Source organism: Trichogramma pretiosum, unplaced genomic scaffold, assembly GCF_000599845.2.
Source record: "Trichogramma pretiosum strain Unisexual culture from Peru unplaced genomic scaffold, Tpre_2.0 scaffold96, whole genome shotgun sequence".
Taxonomy (NCBI): Eukaryota; Metazoa; Arthropoda; class Insecta; order Hymenoptera; family Trichogrammatidae; genus Trichogramma; species Trichogramma pretiosum.
Genome location: NW_019640792.1, coordinates 179,005 through 200,957, shown reverse-complemented (window position 1 = coordinate 200,957; position 21,953 = coordinate 179,005). Strand labels below are relative to the sequence as shown.

General features: G+C 38.8%; 1 protein-coding gene across 4 annotated transcripts in view; it reads right to left on the bottom strand.

The window, feature by feature from the left end:
• The window catches only part of LOC106655644 (lachesin), a 165,173-nt gene that overhangs the window by 39,640 nt on the left and 103,580 nt on the right, over window positions 1-21,953 (bottom strand). For 3 of the 4 annotated variants that reach the window (XM_014376140.2, XM_023463524.1, XM_023463525.1), the window contains one exon: window positions 6,336-6,490. In XM_014376140.2, the coding sequence (XP_014231626.2) occupies window positions 6,336-6,490 (155 nt within the window). The remainder of the gene's footprint in view (window positions 1-6,335; window positions 6,491-21,953) is intronic. The other variant, XM_023463519.1, reaches the window with a different exon arrangement.

Here is a 21,953-nt window from a genome sequence, read left to right as displayed (position 1 = left end):
GCTCGCGCGCGCCACCATATCCTCGTTCGCTGCTTCTCCTCTTCTTCGTTCCGCTTTCATCTACCTTCGGTAAGATACAGATACGTGTGCCGCGTGTTATGCGCTGCGGTAATACGCGCCACTTTTTGTCTCATCCTAACTCCGGCTGCTTTTTTCTTCTTCCTTTTTTTTATTCCAATTTTATCGCGCCTACTAAGGTTCTTAGGAGCTTTTCTCACTTCCTCCGAGTGTAATCTACGCAAATGTATGTAAATAAACAGGTGGCGACGCTCGAGACACCGAGGCAGTTCACCATTTTCACCCATACAGACGCGCGTGAAGCAAGTACAACAAACGAGCTATGCCCGGCAACATCGTTTTATAATACACATACGCATAGCTTTCATCATGTGTATGTATCTGTGTGCGTGTGGGGATGCAGAGAAGCGCGGCACACATCACAGTAATGCGCCGGACTCCGTGTGTTACTTTTTTGAAAAGCTGCGCTGTATACATCCACATGTATATATATAGTACGCGGCATCAGCCTGCAGCGCCTCTCGTCCGCAGATAAATGGATAAACTCGCTAATTAAAAGTTTCGCCTCGACGAGTTGTGCGAGAGCTGCCGCGCGCAAGCTCCTGCCCCTCTTGCAAGCTCTCGCGATCCCATGCGTCAACTGCGCGCTGCCCGCTGCGCGCTTTATATTTTCAGCCCAGCTTCTTCGATATCGAGAATTTCACGAGCTTGCGCCAACATTTTTTTTCTGAATTAGCGCAGCTATGGGCTCGGGCGTTGGAGTCTTTTACTTTACTTTTTTTTCTCGCTTTCTTCTTTTAATTAAAGTCAAACGACGAGCTTCGCGGATGTATACACAACGAAGACAGAGACCGGAGAGAGGGTGCAGTTGCGTGTATGGATCGTGTGGTGTAATCATTTTAACTTCGAGCGCATATTCCGTGCCTATCTGTTGCTTCGAAATGACAAGCGAGATACATGTGTATTTTTTATAATAAAAAAAAAAAAAGCTCACACGCACACTCGTCGGTTTATTTAGCAGATTTAACTGTCTGTCGTTCGTACGTAACACACAATTGTTTAGCTCGCGTACGAACATTATACGCATATGAAAATGTGTCGTTTTCCTCTCGCGTGCAGTGCCAACATGCGTTACAAGCCCTTTTTATATTTTCCAGTCGGGTAATTTTTCTCTCCTCCTCGTCGTCGTCGTCATCCGCTGTTGCAGCGCGCGCGCGCGCGTAAAAGTGCCCCCAGGCCGGTTAACAAGCGTATACACACGTACATGTGCGCATTATCATTATTACGTAACGATTCCTGTGAGCGAGCGTGTAGCAGCAGCAGCACTGCACACACACAGGGTTTCATTTCGCGGTGAAGCGCGAGCAATAATAACGCGCGCAAAGCATGAGCTCGCGCGGATACGCGGAGGACTTAACCCGCTCGGACCGAGCTTTTCCCCGAAAATCCGCGAGTGATTCATATTGTAGCCGTCGTTTGACGCGCTGTTTATTATGTATATTTTCAAGTTTATCGCGAACGTGTATATACGTGTTCATGTACACTCGCGCAACTACTGCGGTGAAGTGTGGTATGTTAAGTGCAGTAGACTGTGCGTACCTTATACAACACACCGCGCCGAGAGAGAGGGAGAGAGAGAGAGAGAGAGAGAGAGAGAGAGAGAGAGAGAGCACAATACGCGCAACCACAACGAGTTCAGCTGTTTATTCAATATCGATATAAACTCACGCGCACCGTTGTTCTCGCGGGTTGACGTTTCGTCGTCGCGCGCGCGCTTCCAACTCTGTACATTATTTATAAATATCATAATCATACATATATCGTATATTTTATATCAATCATTATAATATATGCATTTAGCTAGTTCATATAAATATTGTTATTATTATATATATACTGTGCATATAAAGATACTGCTTACGAAGCTTGTTTGATTATTTCGTCAATGGAATAATTGACCCTGCATAATACACAATATATTTGGTTTGTATTATGCCAGGGGAAAACAGGTGGTATGAAACAAAGCCATGCAGCATGCAACTTCTCAACGCGGTGACAATCCTTCGTATATATATATTTTTTATATTGGGTATATATTTCGTCTTTATAATGATGCAATCCGAACGTTATGAGCTCGAGTACTTTACTTTTTCTATTCGTTTCAGTTCGCGCTTCTATTCTGGTAGAAATGCTTAAAGTTTTTCGTTTATTTCTGAGAAAAATTGTCATCGATTCCAAACTGTGCTTTCACTTATGTAATTAATTTTACTTTGCCGCTTGCAGATTTACACACAAAGATAATCGACATCTAGTGGTAGAAGCATAAACCAATAATATTATCGTATTCAAAGTGGTTGAAAACTGGTCTAGATTTTTTTGAAACAATTTAATTGTCATTTTCATATATTATTTAAAACGCGCGTAATATTTCTAAATTATTGTAACAAAAAATCGCAAAAATAAGCCAATTAAATGTCATGTATTTTGAAGCATTTTAAACGATCATTTTTCAATCAGTATGCCATTATTAACGTTGAGCATGTCTACCAGGGATATCATTGTTTCATTTATCGCGATCATTATCATTTTTTTTTTTTGCCATCGACCATATTGCGCAGCGTTCAGCGCGACTTTCGACTCGAGTGTCAAATTTTCAGCTTACACACCGCACTCTTTAATTTATAAGTGGCGCATGATCGCCGATCCCCGCGCAGCATATATGGCAATGCATGTAGTACTTTCGAGTGATCGCTCGCGAGAGCCGTAGTACGCAACTGTGTACTATATCCAATTGGTATTCAATGATAGGCGCGCGCGCGCGTCTGCTGCTGCGCGCGACCTCCCCCCGATCACGCACACACGTGCTTCAAATTTTTCATCTGCATCAGCTCTTTCGCGTGTTCCACGAGTACTTTTCGTTCTTTCCTTTTTTTTTTGCAATTTCATTGAAAATCGTACGGGAAAAAAAATTATCACGTGTGAGGTCGAACGTTAAAACGTGAAATTTTCCCAAGTTCAATTGTATTTGCGTCGGAAACTACTTTTAATAAATAATAAAATATTTACTATTCATACGATGTGATAATATTAATCGTTAATAATATATCATTAAAATATTCATTTATAATTATAATATTCTATTATAAATCAAAATATGCGAATATTCATTGATCACTTTAGGCCAATACATATTTGTGCGTTCATATCGTATTTATTTATCATACAATACCTGCGTGTGAGTCTGCGGGTTTCGAAATTCGTTTGGCAGCTTTAATATTTTGCGAGAGGAAAATCGGTCGGAACAACAACGACAACGACAACAACGACAGTACGGCAGCGGTGTGGCAGCAACAACAACAACAAACAATAACAACAACAAGAGCATAATAATGTGCGCCATGGCAACGAATCATCATCATCGTTCGACCGAACTTCCCGTGCCGTTGGAAAGCAATCAATTTATTTGTTTTCTTTTCGTTTTCTTTTTTCGTTTCTTTACTTCGTCGACTGATTATATGTATACAAAACAACGTCATCGCTTATGTATAGCCGCGACGGAGCCGAAGTGGATTAAACGTATACATAATCGAAAGCTGCGATCGCACGTAATATATATCATCGTCGGATCATCGCCTTTTATAAATACATATATATATTTTGTCGAATTTTGCGAGAGTGCACGCCTCTATTCGACGAGTGTGTATAACGCAACGCACAAGTTGCGCCGTCGTAGAGGGGTTGCAGTGGTGGTGGTGGTGGTGGTGCGCCATAAGTGCCAGCATGCATTATAACTCATGTACACACACACACAAAGGTGCTTCGGTGTGTATATATACAAAATATACTTTGCTACTGTGTAAAACTCCATGGTGCAAGTTTCCAACAAAACATCACGCTCGCATTATACGATATATATACAAAACTCAAAAGTGCAGCGGCACGCGCACAGTAATATATATACGCCTCGCAGAGTCTGCTGTGCGGGTTGTTCAGGCCCGCGTGCGAGCGAGATCGATATTCATGTACATAGGCAGGTGAAATTAATATTGATATTATACATATTGTGTGCGAGTGCATTATATATAGCGGAGAAGCTTGAGACAGAGAGAGAGAGAGAGAGAGAGGATGAGTGACAATTTTCGCTGCTAAGGCTGTATGTGCGCTGCTTGTTATACGTAGAAAGGCGAGGAAGTTAATTTGGTAAGACATGAGGTGGGGAAGAGAGAGAGAGAGAGGATGCATTATTACGAAGATGCATCGGCAATGTAATACAGTAGCTCTTACGCCCTCTTAATGCGGAATAATCTTCGACTATAATACCGCACGTACATTTGAGCCGCGTGTCTCGAAGTAAATTAATCATCGATGTGTATAGATCGTAAGCGATATTTGCATTTGAAATTACTCGGTACTCGAGACGATACAATCATATCGCGCGCCACGATAATTTTGACAATCGCGTTGAAAAAATAATTGAATTTCTTCTCGAAAAAAAAAGCGGCAAATTATGCATAAAATATCGCACTCGATACACTAGTATAGTATTTTGGATAAGGTACATCGAATCGAGTATTCGCGTAGCCCCGATGTTTGGAGCAGTTGTTGTAACTCGCCCGCGCTGCCACCGTCGTGCGCGCAAAAGATTTTAATTGAACTGTGTTCAATTTTCCAATGAAAACTGTTTTCGCCCGAAATCGATCCGCGCGCACCGATACAGATATCTCTCTCTGTGCAGCCGGCACATGTATATAGCCCCGGTGTTAATCTACTTTCGTATATAGAAACGATACCGGCACGGCGACGTGGACCGACGTCTGTTGGTGTGCATTTTGTTTCATATATACATAATATACACACACAGATTCGAAACGCGCAATACTATATACATCTATAAATCCTACGTGGTAAACGAAATGAAATCAAGATTAAAGGCAAGATCAAAGCGCGGCACGAGCGAAACCGCGAGTCGAGTCGAGGGATGAGAGCGGGAGAGATTGAGTAAAAGAGAGAGAGTGAGTGAGAGAGCAGCTTGGATTGCATTGGCATAATCTCAACGCCGGGGTGCAGTAGCAGTATGGTAGGTGCTCGCAAAAGCCTGACATTTCAGCGCTGCAGCTCTGATTTATATAATGCGCGCACGAGGCTTGATGATGATAACGCGCGCGCAGCATCAACTGGCAAGTAGCAGCAGCAGCAGCTGCTCCGAGAGAGAGTGAGGAGGGTTATCAGATAACAATAATTAGGCAGCGAGAGTTGCAGCGATAATACATACGCAATATAGGTATATAGCGGCGGGTTTTGCTGGATATAATGTTTACCTACTCGAGGTCTATATATATTATTATTATTATATATTATTATATATTATTAATAATAATACGCATGGCAAGTGAGATGGAAAGATAATACGCCTAGCACACGCAGTTTGTGTGTTGGTGGAGGATACACAAAAGCTCTCGCGGGCACACGCGTATACGCACGATGCTGTCGGTCTCTCTCGTGCGGTATGCGCTCGTATAGCTATATATGGAGGGAGGAGAGCCGCGCGTGAAGTATATTGCGCGCGTGTGCTTACGCAGATATATCTAGTGTATACGAGAGAGGCAATGTATAATTGATATCATTACTGCGTGCGCATTATTATTAGCGTTATTATCATGAGAAAAGTAGGCATGAGAGAGAAGCTGTATACGGGGGGGCGGGGGGCGAGGAATTGATAATCAATCTCGGAGAATTACAAAGAAAGAGAGGGAAAGAAAGAGATAGAGAGCGAGAGAGATAAAGTTGTTGCAAGAGGCTTGTAATAATTAGCGATGATGGGAGTTGAGAGCTGTGCAAGATAAACTAATACGGCAGATAGACAGAGATAGTGGGTGTAGTATATTAGAAACAGGTTAAATATAATTGTATCATTACATAGCTGCTGGCATTATTATTATTATTATTATTATTATTAGTATATAGTGAGCGAAAGTGAGAACAGACAGTGAGTGAGATATATAGAGATAGATAGAGCGAGGCAAGATAGAGAGTGCAACATTATTTCATCGATCATTGTCGCCGTATATATAGTTGCAAGTTGCAGTAACAAAATACGGTGTGCGAGAGGCTGATTATCATAACAAGAGGCAGTTCAATACGGTGCGTGATAAATACGGCTTGCGACAATATAGATCTCGATCGACTTTTATTTATTTATTTTTTTTGAAAATAGGGCAGGCAGAGGCTTGTGTGTGTGCTCGACTCACGCATTAACACTTTACTTTTGATTTTGATTTTTGGTTTGTAACTCGTGTCACCGAGGTGGAAATAGTTACCCGAGGATTGGCCACACTGTGATCACCGCTCGCGGACGAGGGACTCACCCTGTATCCACCAAGATTGTTCACCACGCACGTGAACGCGGCGTCGCGACCCTTCGTCACCGTTACGTTCTCCATGGGATTAAGAAAGTCCGGCTCCAGGCACCTGGCTGCAACATAAATAAAAGCGGGCATAGAGGTTAATAACGATCGTTGACGGAGATTTTAAACATTTTTCATTTATTCGATATATATGTGTTGCAATATCGCACACACAATATGCGTGTGCGGATGCGTACTTCGTTATTATAGATCGTGTTTATTAGCGTTTTAATCATTCGGAGAGAGAGAGAGAGAGAGAGAGAGAGAGAGAGAGAGAGAGAGAGAGAGAGCGAATATTTTGAAAGAGGAAATTACATTTTCCATCTGCGAGCTGTCGATGATTAAATTTCAAATAATGTTCGATCTGCTCATTTTGTGCAATATATGCTTAATCGCGATGGTTTCTGCAGTCGCTTTTTAGCAGTACGGTTTAATTAAAATATAATTTTCTCGGTCATTGTCACGCACGGCGTAAAACATAATTAATCTTCGAGCAACTGTAGTAAAATTCGAAATCATTACGACAAAATAACCAGAGATTCTTAAAATAGAAATGTCGCAAGGGAAGAATAAAAATCTAAACAGCAAGCATGAAAGTTCACTCTGTGAGCGGATGCGCCGACTCGGAATGTTAGAATCTAACTACATCGATCGAAATGGAAAACAAAGCTTTAAAAAAGAGAAAACGAGAGAAATTATGTAATACACATCGAATTGAACACTTCTTACGAGGTGTGAAATAGATACGCGATCCAGTAGATTGATGGAAATCTATGTCGAGACGACGCGTTGTCGATCTAGCGAGAAAAACTATAAACTTAGAAATTCGATATTATTTAGCATCGACTTTCGTCAGGTTCGTAAGCACTTGATTCATTTTGGAATCTCTGCAATGACATGATCATCGACCAGCTGATAAATTAAGATTTATAACATACTAGCGACCCCGTCGTGGCTTCGCCCACGTTCAATTTTTTCAATAAATTCGACTGATTAAAAGATCTTAAACAGGCCACGTCAAGTACGTAGTAGGAAATGTATAAGTCGAGTCGACACACTTGTAGAACTCGAATAGCGTAATAACACATGTACACATCAAATACAATGTATGCCGATTGACCGCATGTAAAAACAACTGCTTACGGTCTTTTTTATAACAATTGACCAGGGAGCGAGCGAGCACGCAAAGTGGTAAAATACGAAAAAAATTCTGAACTCAAAAATAAATAAGCAAATAATGGTTTTAATATGATAGAAACCTGCGCAGTGGTACAATGAATACGTGGTAAAAATTTCAAGCCGATTGGACAAATAGTTTTTGAGATCATAAAGGACAAACAGACACCAACTTCGCTTTATATATATAGATTTACTTGACGTCTACACTGCAAAGTTCGCCATAACATAAGCGAATATCTTTTATTTTGTCAATATCTGATGTTATTTGATGAAGCATTTTTTCAGATGAATAAATTTATGATAAAAAATTGAATTCGTTAAATTCAAAAAACCTCGAATACGTTTTTCTCATAAATGTATATTTTAATCTAGCAAAAACAAACTAATAATTTTTTACGCTTTTTTCCAATTGTAATTTTAAAAAGTTCGCACAGCTTGTACAGAATTAAAATATTAAAATACCGACAAGTATTTAAGTACCAAGTTATGTACCTTTACTGTATGTTATCCTCTCAAAATAATATCAGCACAAGAGCATGCGTGAAAAACATTTGAATCCAACGGGTCGCAATTTAAAAGAACTCACATGATTACATTTTCGTCACGTATGTTGATATTTTTACAAGCGCGTCGGTGTTTTAAAAAAAAGGAAATAAATTTGACCGCGTTTAATCCTTCAAGCTTCTTTTTTTTGTTCCGGGCGTAAGTTTTTTTTTTTGTTCAAGTCAAATATAAGCATTGAAAAAAAAATCACACAGAGAGAATCAATAGACTGTATAATGGATACGACAAAACGAAAACAACACGTTGCATCGATTCGACGCGGAGATTAAAATTTGAATCTCGATGATACCGTTATGTCGTTTCAGCGGTCAACACACTCGCGGGCCTGTTTTGCCAAAAGCCTCGAAATACAAGCGAAAGTTTGGACGTCCGGACGTGGAATTGTTTTTAATAATATATGAATATGAATCGCAGAGATGAATGTATAAATGCTGTATATACGTACATAGCCGCGGAGTTTTGGCGCGTTTTGGTCGGAATAACGAAAAGTTTATAAATTCGCGCAGAGAGAAGTGTATATTTAGAAATTCAATGGTTAGCTTTCAAAACAACGAGAATGCGCGAGCACAACTTTTGTACTATACGGACATATTTTAATAATTCATTATTGCAAACGTAATTATGCAGTAACAATTGGGGAGGGGAACGCATGGAGGAGTATAATTCGAGATTTATCGAAACGAGAATCATCGCGATTAGAGCAGTAGTATAGCTCGTCGTCGTTGAGACTCGAGGAGGAAAGTACCCGCACGCACCCTCTCGTGCTTTGTCTTGGCCGAATCTCCTCCTCTCGCTCTCGTTGCAGCTTATTTGCGCGTGTATAATCATATGGCGAGTACGTTTGTACACACACGTACACAGATGTATAAATTTACAGTCAAAGGCTCGAGACAAAGGGTTAGCCCGCTTGGATGACTCTCTCTTCGTTGCTTCTGCCGCGTTGTATATATTATTATATAAGCAATTCTCTATATTCTACACGTATACCGTGTACCACGCACACACACACGTGTATTATCGTGTGTACGTGTGTCTACGGTGCTCTCCAAGAGTGGTGCCCCGCCCGAAATACTACATCGAGATCAGCGGGTATTACGTACCGTTGTATACGGCACGCATATACCCGTAACCCACGCACTTGTATGCATCGATACACGCACACATTTGTAATTTCTCTCGAGTGGCGCAGGAAAATTGCAATTATTCCGGCAGTCCAATCAATTTAGATAACACGACGCTGAATAGGCAGGTAATTGATGAAATAGGATTAATCGCGCGCTGGGTACTAGAGGAGCTCCTACTACAACCGGAGCAGCGGAATCTCGTATATTATATATCGAGCCTCGGCCGTCTCGCGCGCGCGCTTCGTATTACATATAGTTATAGTATATAAAGCCCGTGTGTGTCATATGGCGCGCTCGACTCACTCTTTGGCAATTTCGCGTGTACGCCATGGGCGCAGAGGTTAATAATTGTAACTATTTTGTCCTGTGGTATAATACGTATAAGCGTACAATAGAATCGCAAATAATACACTCGCATTCTTCGAATCGGTATACGCGACTATACCCATAAGTATTCCGAGATTTTCACCTTTTCATAAACGTATACGTAAACGCGAAAGTATAAGGATGGAAAATGCATTAAAAAATATGCGAGAGTAGTTTTAGGCAGCCGCGCGCGAGAGCGTCTATCGCAGCTTATATATCGACGCGTTATACGGCACGAGCTGCAAAAATTGGAAAAACGTATTGGTAGAAATGCAATGATATCGGTAAGGTTAAGGAAAATCCCGTTTTGTCAATGCGTTCCTCTCTCTCTCTCTATCTCCTATATATCGTGCATAATAGAAGCTGCGCTTGGCTCTCGACCCCGTCGCCGTCGCCGTATACAGTCGAACGTCGACGGTGTACGACTATACGACATACCTTCGCATTCTCTCTCGCGCGTAAATCGCATTTCGTCGCCGTAGATGCTTTTTCTGCGCGTCGAATTTCAATTGACGATGGAATTCGTTCGCTTCTTCTACTATATATACCTCGATTTTTTTTTCTTCTTCTTCCTCTCTCCTTCGTCTTTTTTATATATTATCTCTCTCGCTGCATAGGTATCGGGGCGATCTTTTCTTCGCGCGACGATCGAGAAGCATCCCGCGCGCATCGCCTGTTTTGACTCTCGCGGTGCTGATCTTCGGCCGCTGTGCGTAAAACACTGTTACGTGGTATGAGCAATAGCTGTGAAGACGATGTGCGTGCCTTTGCTGAATTTTCACGCAAAGTATTTACATCGGTGCTATATTTTATCGAAGGGAAAGGGGTGAAACGTGGGGACCAATCTACAGGTATGAAATTCTGTTGGCGAAGGGCGTAGGAGAGAGAGAGAGCGAGTGTCACTTAATGCCGGGTCACGTTTCGTGCGCTATAGCTGTATCTTGTCGTTTCTTTAAGCAAAAACTATATAACCCCGCGCAGTGCAGCTTCGGCAAAGACGCAGACTGTACTGATTCGCTCTGCCTCTGTTTTAAGATTCACAAGGCTATATACTTTCGTGTCATTGTTAGGACACATTACGCATTGATGTTCATGAATTTTTACGATAATAATGCCTACTCGATGATTCAAATGATGACAGTGTTTTTAGATGGTAAACAAATATGACTAAGTTTGTTAAGCAATTGATTCAAATTATTGAAATTTTTACTCCAACTATTTTATCATTGCCAGGTAGGTTTAGCATTTGTTGCTTATCTACGCCAGACCTAACAAACGTAGTTTTAAATGAGTGGATCACTCGATGATCCAATAAATTTCTAAGTATTGCCGATCTACTTTCGATAACTCAACTAAGTTTTCTTAAATTTATAACGCCAGATGGCGATACGAAAACCCATACCAAAATTTGGCGATTATTCCCTTTATTCTATGCCTGAGTATAGCGTCAATTTAGTGTGCCTCTTTTGCCTTTGATTCTTCACAACGAAGTAAATGCAAATAAGGCACACAGAAAATAAAAATATAAACATAATATCCTTTCCCACTGTTTATACGATAACAGTTGCAGGGTGTCTCTCTCCCACCGAAGTTGATCCAGTCACACACAATATGGGAGGAGACAGTTGTGCTTTAGATAGAGCATGGATACAAACATTGAAACTATTAAAAAGTGCATTAATTTGATTTTTGATTGATTAGGCGAACTCATAAAGATCGTAATATAAGTCCGTTCGAATCCAATAAATTATAATACATTCAAACACTCATCGAAGCTGATGGAGTTCCTTTAAAAATCGATAATGCAAAATCATGAATAAACCATTTAAATAAAGCATCATTTACGAAATATTGATGTCAAATGCATTAGATATAAAATATGCATTGATATTACGTCAAATGTACATGTCAAATGTAAATGTCAAATGTATCTAAGTGTACATACAAACCAACATTAACAATTTAAACACCTAAATGATATGTGATCTTGGTTTTGCATCATTGTGGCCTTATTAATATATTGTTCTCAAATTTGAGTTAGTAATAGAAAAGCATAGATTATAAGAAGGTAGCATGTGTCAAAAATATAATAAAGTAATTAGATCAATGTCGTTTTATAATTTGAATTAGATTGAGTGTCGATAGAGCGTATATAAAGACTACATCTCACTGACTTCATCCAGTCACGTGTTTTTAGATTGACATTACATAAATATTTGTGTTTGTCGCAACATAGCTATGATATAAATGGATCGTTCTCTCATTTAGGTCTGAATAATCATAAAAAACATAAACATAATGAGAGTATCACATATACAATTAGATCAGTGTCAATGTTCACTCCAAACAGACCAACTAGTGGGCGGAGTCACTCGATGAATTTTGAAAAAGGAGGACTGAATCTCTTCTCTATCTAGTCACTTGGAGTTCATTAGTAGACCACAAAATGAATGTTGTTATCGTTTTAAACTCCTCTACTATACGACATTTTCAAAGTTTTTATTTAGTAGTGATTGGAAATTCCACACGTGCTCTTGACAAAAATGGCTATTGTATCAATGGATTCTTCTCAAAGTGTTAATTAAGTAACAGGATAACAGAGGTTATGAGATAGTCAAATCTATCATTAGCTCGATGAGGCATGTTTAATTCTAGCAGAGTCTGTATAGAAGGAGGAGGTGTCGATAGAGCCCGTAAAAAGTGAAAGTCCAAATCTTGCCTACAGCAACACCATCAGCGGAGGCAACTGTCGAAGAGGACTGGCGAGTCGTCGGAAGGTCCCGGAGAAGAGGCTCGGCCCCAACAACACCTGTCGCCAAGCAAGAACGTCGAACCGCCGCAGCGTCCGAAATAAAATCTTCGCCGGTTCGTACCTACAATTTATTCGAACAACTGAGCAACGCGATTGAGCTCGAATTCGAATCGAAGCTGTGAAATAAGTAATAGGATAACATAGGATATGAGATAGTCGAATCTATTTTTAGATCGATGAGACATGTTTACTTCTAGCAGAGTCTGTAGAAAGAGGAGGTGTCGATAGAGCCTGTAAAAAGTGAAAGTCCAAATCTTGCCTACTCGTTGTATACTATTTCTCACATTGGGTCTACGCCTCCAACATATGTACAGAACAAAATGAAGTAATCCGACACTCCGCATTGCTGTTGGATCATCTTTGAAACAGATATTATTGAATTCTTTAATTACTCATTCATACAAGCTTTGGATGAAGAAAAATCATTAATCTTGATCATCATTACATTATAACACATAATATAAACTACCATTTCATGATGGAATAATCAGAAACAATTGTAACTATTGGTTTTTTTAAAACAACAGAATCAGGCTTCTAGCCTTGATGGGTTAAATGATCATTCTATTGTTAAAAATCATTTCTGTAACATAATAAATTCTCACTAATTATGGACATTTATATTTTGATCAATTATTAATGAAGTGACGATTAATTAGCTCAAAAATCTGATTAGGAACACATAGCTCGAAGAGAGCTAATTTTTTTAGAAGCGTATCGTTTCAGTTAGAAACGATTTTGTAGGCGTTGCCACTTGACCATCTCCAAAGGTGAAAGTACCATATGATCCAATAAGAATTGATTCCGAAGACTTTCCAAGAAACTTTTTGGATTATATCTCTCTCATTGTATCGTTTTACGCCTCTAACATACGCACATCAAGATGAACTTCTCCGACATTCAGCGTTACAGTTAGAGCTTTATTTATCATTCACAATTTACATTTGTGGATCTATATGAGTTAAAACTTTTGTAAATTAAAATTAATTGAAGTTTTCGAGCACAAAAAAAATAAAGTGAAAAATAATTATGACACGATTGTAGTAGTGTATCGGTCTGCTTCCGACATGCTCAACTAAATTTTGTTAAATTTATAACGCCAGATGGCGATATGAAAACCCATACCAAAATTTGGCGATTATTCCCTATATCCTATGCCTGAGAATAGCGTCAATTTAGTGTGCCTCTTTTGCTTTCGATCCTTCGTAATGAAGTCAAAGCAAATAAGGCACACAGAAAATAAAAATAAAAACATAATATCCTTTCCCACTGTTTATACGATAACAGTTGTAGGGTGTCTCTCTCCCGCAAAAGTTGATTCAGTCATACACAATATGGGAGAAGACAGTTACTCTAACAATTTATGTATCATTTCAAAAAGAGACAAATGTGTAGGCGTTGTCAGTTCATTGTTGATCATCTCTAAACGTAAATTTATCATTTCAAGTAACTCTTCGTATACTATCTCTCACTTTGGGTCTTTCTACACCTCCGTTCCAACATATACGTACAGAACAAAATAAAATACTTTGTCATTCGGCGTTGCAGTTGGGGAATTATTGAAATAAATATTATTAAATCTCTTAATTACTTATTCACACAAGCTTTAATTATAACTTACTTGTAAAGCGTAATCTAAAGAACCATTATAAAACAAAACAATGAAGTGGAATAATTTGATTTTTTTTAGATTCACCCGATCGACCTTTCCGCTTCAAGATGATAAATAATATATTAATAATAATTATATAGCCAGCAATCATTTTCATAAAAAATCAATGTATTAGACACCGCACACTCACAAATACTCGGTAAATACAAAAACTGTTTCAAAGATACATAAACACGTGTAACACGATCGTTCGTTAGTGAGATTAGATTTATTGACTCGAATTCTCATTAGGAAAACATAGCTTTGAAAGAGCCATTTGATTTTTTTTTGAAAGTCTATCATCTTAAAGAAAAAAATTTGTAGGAGTGGTAGGGACCGTATTACGCTGGACTAGAACGCTTTCTAATCGTTACTTCACACATAGCGTCGCCACTTGTATCTCGTGCAGCTTCCACTATATGCTTCTTACTCATTACATGCGTAAATCAGTTCACGTTACGATGCCGCCGAGTAAACAGCTCGGAAGATCACACCGACCGAAGCACTTGGTTCTCGTGACAAAAATACATTTTTTATAATTTGAGCAATTGTGTTTGTGTGAGTGTGAAGAACAGTGAATCAAAAAAACAAAAACCGTTTGGAAAAATTGAAGTATTTGAAAGAAAAAATCAATTGAAAGGACAAAGATTGTCAAAATTACTTTCCTAGCGGGAGGCTTTATCAGTTTAGTGCTTCGCCGCGCCTACAAGGACAAGTCCAACGATGCTAAAGACGGCAAGCCATCGTTGCATCGTACCACACCACTGCATCATGCAGCTAAACACTTAAAGTGTAGTTGCTTAGATTAAAAGTTGTTAAATCGGATGGAACTTCATTGTAATGGCTTGGTCTATAAACATTTTAGAATATACCACAGGATTGATGTGAATTACACCGACGATGATGGCCTTAAGCATTTCCGCGTGGTCTGCATATTTAAACGACAAGAGTTCATCGAGTCATCGAGAATTAACTCTGCGCTATAGCCAAGTTGGAGCAGCCAAGCAGTTATTAAGAAGAGACGCAGATTCAAATCTGCCCTACAAGGATGGAGAGAATGATGTCCTGATAGCACGGTAAGAGTCATTTGATTTTTTTGAAAGCGTATCATCTTAATTAGAGAACAATTTGTAGGTGTTATAAATGAAATTTAAAAAAAGTGAAGTATCATATGGTCAAAAGAAATCGATTCTTACAATTTTTCTTAGTTTGGTCTTTTAGCAACTTTCGAGATATCAGTGGAGAATGAGAGAAAATTGTAAGACGCTCAGCGTTAGAATTAGAGCATTTCTGAAATATATATTATTGAATCTGTTAATCACTTATTCATACGACTTTGGTTGAAAATAAATGAATGTATTTCGCGATGTTTAGTGTCTGTGAGGTAGCTTATTTCTATTATTGTTGGGCGCGACTATACAAAACGAATTAAAGACCTCGCGACGGCTTGAAAAAGTACCGGAAAATTCGGCGGTCTCTTTGACTTCGCTGACGCGTACGGTTAGCTCGCAGCGAATGGTCATGACGTCCTCGGCGGACAGCAGCTCGTTCACGTTCTGCACCCTGTAGACCTTCTGTATGCCCAACTCTTTCACTTGTTGGTTGAACTTGCGACTGATGGATTTCTCGCTTTTCACGGGCTTGTCGTCGACCAAGAATGTCACGGTGAAACTAACTTCGACCTCGTCGTATTTGCACTGGACCAGGTAGAGCTTGGCGAAGTCGTCGTCGCCTGATATGCCAGTGGGAAAGAAAATTAGGCTGTAGTACCTTTCCGTGCCCTCGATCTTGAATTTTTCCGACTTCAGAGACTCGTGTCTGTTCTGTGTTCGCAGACTGTAATTCTCAATGGTCCAAATGTACTCGCTTTTCAGCGTTTGTACTTGAGCGTCGCCTCTGCTCGTCGAGACATCCATGTTGGTGGATATGTTTCGTAGTTAAAAAATGTATGTCAATTGATCCCCACGAAGAGTATTATCGGTGTTGACTTATCACCGTGACGATTGTTACATAAGTGATCGAGTTTTTCGTTGTATCGGGCGACGCTATGATTCGGATATCTAATAATACACGATGTAAATAAAATAAACTCATTGGCATTTAAAATTTGTCATTTGCACTAGAAAGGTTTAAAAGTCTCATAATTTGTTCCTTTGAAGTTGACATGCATATTTACCTCGCACAGTCAGAGTAAGCTTTCGAAATAAAACAAACTCGAGATAGTGAATAAATGATCGATGGCCAGGATAATAGGATGAAAATATAAAAACCATCAACTAAATAATGCACAGACAAAGCTGCCCGAGTTTTGCGTATCTGCTAATTATTTAATTAAAAGTGAAACGATTCAGGTAACCTTTGCTCATAGATAAGTTTTTTTTGGAACAAGGAAGATATAAAATTGTTCGCGTCTTACCGTTCGACAGATACGGAAATTTAACTTCAATTTTTTCCTGTTATATTATTTTAATTCTAGATCGCATGATTTCTTAGACTGCATATCTGGATCTTCGTCGACAACGGGTGATCGTAAAAACCAGATGGTATTCTTAGCGCCGTTTATTATAGTGGGCTCTGGTCAATTTAGTTCATTGAGAAAAAGGTGATCTTTATTACCTGTTTATGAATCTTTCCCGGAATCAGCTTCATTTGTTCAGCTGGCCGCATGGCCCTCATCTTAAATATCTTCATTTGAACTACATACTTATGTTAATTTTATTACAGCGTATCTGCTTACGTATATAGTGAAATCATGTTAATTGAAAGTGGTTCTTATCATCAGACTGAGTTCACGGCGCGGACATGTGTTTCTTTATTAACGAACTGAGTTTATGGGACGAACACATGTTTATTTGTTTCTCACGGGTAGTGTTCATATTTTCTTAAATCACGGTTTTATTGCAGTGTAATTAAGTCTCTAGTGGACCACGGCGAAATGGTTTCTCCTTAATATCTGTATCGTAATAAATGATTAAATTACGTGGAAATTACTGAAATGCTTTAATTACTATTTTATTATATTTATAATCATAATTTCGAATAATGTAACAATAGAAGTCAAAAGATCGGATGCAATCATACTTATTTTATCGATTATTTGTACTTTTACGTATTTAAATAAATATCGATACGGGAAGACACGGTACCGGCGCGCCGCGGCGCAGGCATAGTTGATATGTTTGGAGCATTTTGTTAGTTGTTAGCATATTTGTTCCGCGGCCTTTTTCCGTTCTAGCGTGGCTTGATCTCGTAATTGTCGTCTCAAGCGATTGATAGGAGCAAATACTGTGATGGTGTAAGGATCGACTTTGGTGTCGTTTATCGTCCGTGGTTTAGTGATTGTTTCGCGATCGTCTTTTCACAAATCGATCCAGTCATAATCTGGTACATATGCAGCTGATTTTAATCGTATATTTACGCTTGTTTTTACTGGCTTTATAAAAGGTCTTTGAATTATATGATTGTTGTTCACCGAGGACTTTACACAGATTTCATCTGACTTTACGATTTGATCATATCGTAGAGGTTTTTTCTCGATATTTTTTCTTTTTCTTATGCCCCAAGTTACTTTTGCTTCTATTTTCTCAGCTAGTTTTTCGTTGATAGTTAATCTTGTTCTCACTGCAAGATTTCTATTTTTATACCCTTGGAATTTTCCTGATTTCTCAAATTTCAAGAAGTATTTAGTGTAAAACTCGGTAAATTCCACCCAATCGTGTATACTGTCCACTAAAACAAGCAAGGGAAAAAAACAAAAAAATAACAAAAAATAATTATATTCGCTTCACTTTTCTTTATAGAGTGCTATTTGTAGTTTAACTAGTATTGAGATGGATTGTAAAGGTGACAGCTCTTGACGATACAACCTATAAATATCTCGTCTAAAATTGTGAATACCCGACTTTCAAAGTCGTCGTAAAAAGTTGTAACGCGAGAAATCGTCGTTTCTAAAAATGTGATTACCCGCCTCTGAAGGTCGTCGTTCTAAAAGTGTAACGCGAGAATCGTCACCCCTTAAAATTTAAAAAAAAATTTGAAAATTATGCCGCCCAAAAAAAAAAATTTATTTTTTATGAAAAATGTATTTTATGTATAAACTAAACCCTCTTTAAACAAACGTTATCTCCCTAGAGCCTCCAAATGTGACCTTAGGTCCAACATAATTAGGACAACGCGCCTTTCAAGCCTGGGTTTGACCCCAATAGCTTAAAGTTCGTGTTTGAAGGGAATGTCCAATTTATGAGTAGTGATTAATTATTTAGCAGAGTGACGGTACTGAGGACCATGCATTTGAGGTAAAGGGAACGTACTGAGGACCGCACGTTTTATTTATAAAGTACGGTACTGAGGACTGCATGTTTTATTAATAAAGTACGGTACTGAGGTTCGCATGTTTTATTTATAAAGGAAGGTACTGAGGACCGCACGTAGCTGTGCCAGAAGTCGTATCATAAAATCATAGAACGTATCGCGTTCCATAAAATTGTCTCTCTTTTTTGCAACAGCCCACTAACTTTCTCACACTAGCTGTACGCAAATCATTATTCATCCCAACATTTGGGTTGTTGTGTTACATCGTGAGACGCGACATTTAATAATTGATCTTATTCTGACTGGGGAGTATTGTGACCTTAGGTCCAATTTAACTTATTGACACGCCTTCTGAGCCTAGGTTTTAAAGAGTTTATACTAAAAACTTGATTTTGTTCTAAAGGAATGTCTAATTGTTCATATGTTTCATCGTATGCATTTTTCATAAGATGAAGTTTCGCGTATGATATATCGTCTTCTGGGAATAAAATTGACTCTTGGTCTTTCGAATCAGTTAATGAACTTTCTTGTATCTCGTCAATTATTGGTTCAATTTTTGGGCTAACTACTGCATGTACATTATGGAAAGAAATTAAACTGTCAATTAATTCATTGGCGCTAAGGTTATCTTGCATTAGTATGTTTCCAACGGGAACATCTTTCCGAGGTTTAAAACTGATGTCTACATTTTTCGTAATGAGTTTTTTATTTTTAAAATCGAGGATTGCTTTTGCTTGTCTGAAAAATTTAGCCCCTATTATGCCTTCACAAGGTAATCCGCAAAATTCTGGTACAACCAAGAATTTAACGTCTTTTTCGCAAAGAAAATTGGCGTAGATAGTACCTATGGTAGACACCGTATCGTTATTTATTCCTTTTAATTGAAAGGTTTCACTGTAGTCGATTTTGCAATGTTGGGGTATTAAATGACTCGCGACAATATTTGCTTCTGATCCGGTATCTATGAGGAATTGCCCTTGCAGGTGTTTACTTTGTTCACCCAAAATATCTACATAAAATAGTTCATCTGTCGCTTCACAGAGCCGTTTTCTTTTTTCATAAGTTTCTTCGTATGTTTTGTTATTGATGATGTTTTTTGAATTTAAAATTGCATTTGTTGAAAAATCTAAACAAATTTGATTGCTTAAGAAAAATTGGGTACCGATAATTCCCGTATGAGTGATGTTAGTGTCTGTAGGAACTACAAAAAATTCGATCCATCTATTACTAATAAGGTATTTAACCTTACCCGAGACTGTAATTTTTTTACTTGTTAAACCACGTATTTCAATGCGTTTATTAGTATCATAAATATTTTGAATGAACTCGTTATTTTTTATTAGATTAACTTGTGACCCTGTGTCAAGTAGAAAGGTAAATGATTTATATTTCACTAGTGGGGCTAAACAAGGGTTAGGCTCCACATCGATTTTTAAAGTTTTAAAGTGAAAGTCTTGTGACTGTTGGTTTTCAGTTTTTGATGTTTGATTTTCGTGATGATTTTTATTCGCGTTTTTCGGTTTATTTCTAAAACAATCAGCATCTACGTGCCCTAGATTGTTGCACGTATTGCATTTTTTTGATGTATCTATTCGACATTTACTCGCCTTGTGTCCGATGCGATTGCAATTATTACATTTTATTCCGCTTTGTTTTGAATTATTTTTTGAATTACATTCCGATGCACTATGACCCGTTCTTTCACATTGGCGCTTGAAAGAAGGAGAAATGACGTAGCTAGCTGTGTAGGACGTCACAGTATGAAGGATTATAAAAGAATACACCTGTCGTAACCCACAATTACAAATGGCAAACGAATACAGATTTATTCACGGGTACTTATATCTAATTACATGAGTTCTCTCTACTTAGACTACTTAACGTACTGCTGGCGACCCTCTGGTGTGAACGATGTCTTGTTGGTGCTCCGTCGGCTGTGGTGGACGCTCAATGACCGCTGCTGTGTCCGCTCGTCTCGAATGGCCAGGATACTCAAATGTCCCACACTAGGAACAGGCTGTATGACCGCTCTCGACACACTCTAGCGCGCACAGATATCGCTGACTTTATTACAATGTATAAATTAATTTAACAAGACTCTCGCACTGACGCTTAGTTGTCTACGCTTTTAGTACAAGTCCGAATAATACAATAATACAAGTCTGAATATAAAATCGCGGTACAAAGTGACGTGAGCTCTGCACACCGAATCAGATGATAGTAGAATCGCGCAGAGGCCTCCGTGGGTCCTCAATATATACCACTAGATTTCGCATACAAAAATAGGAGAAAGTACCTGTCAGCACCTGCTCATCCGTGAGAACCTGACGAAAGCTTTTACTAATTTTTACGAGTTTATTGGTCTTCCTGTTAAACCGACATCGCCTCAAATTTAATCAATGCTTTGTATGGCGTGTCTATTTCACACCTTTGTAAGAGGTGTAGATTTCGATGTTCTTTTCATAGAACGCGATGTTTTTACCAATTTTATAGTTTTGTTTTCCACTTAGCTTGATGTCGTCAGATCCCGTAGATCGAGGCTAGCGCGTCCGCTCGCAGAGTGAAATCTCATGAATATCGCTATTTTAATATAAATTGTTTACAATAGTTGAGTGGAACGTGACAGTGTAACGGCTGTCGAGCCGCTACTTATTTTAAATAATATAATGATCTTAATCTGGTAAGGGAGAACGAATGGGTGGCAAATAAAAGCCGTATACCTTCTCCTGATTACAACAATTATACATTTATTTACGCGACACTTAAATGCTAATTACAAAGGTGATAGATCTTAAACTACTTAACATACAGCTACGGACGATTCGTGACAGTCTCGATGATGATGTAGGCGCTGGCTCTCGTGGCGGATGATTCTCCTTCTGCAGCTGGGCCCTTTGGTAAATGGCAGTCCTTACTTGTCGCTAGCGCACTCACTCGCAATTTATCTTAACACACGCGAATAATTCTAACTTGACAAATTTTATAATTCAAGACTGCGTACTGATAGCTAATATTACAAATCAGACTGACAAGAGCTCCGCGCACCGTATAAGTTGATAATAGAATCGCCCAGAGGCCTCCGTGGGTCCTCAATATATACTACTAGATTTCGCATACAAAATTAAGAGAAAGCACCTGTCAGCACCTGCTCATCCGTGAGAATCTGACGACAGCTTTTACTAATTTTTACGAGTTTATTGGTCTTCCTGTTAAACCGACATCGCCTCAAATTTAATCAATGCTTTGCATGGCGTGTCTATTTCACACCTTTGTAATAAGTGTCGATTTCGATGTTCTTTTCATAGAACTCGATGTTTTTACCAATTTTATAGTTTTATTTTCTACTTAGCTTGATGTCGTCAGATCCCGTAGATCGAGGCTGGCGCGTCCGCTCGCAGAGTGAAATCTCATGAATATCGCTAATTGTTTATAATATTTGAGTGGAACGTGACAACAGCACGTATCGCGTTCCATAAAATTGTCTCTCTTTTTTGCAACAGCCCACTAACTTTCTCACACTAGAT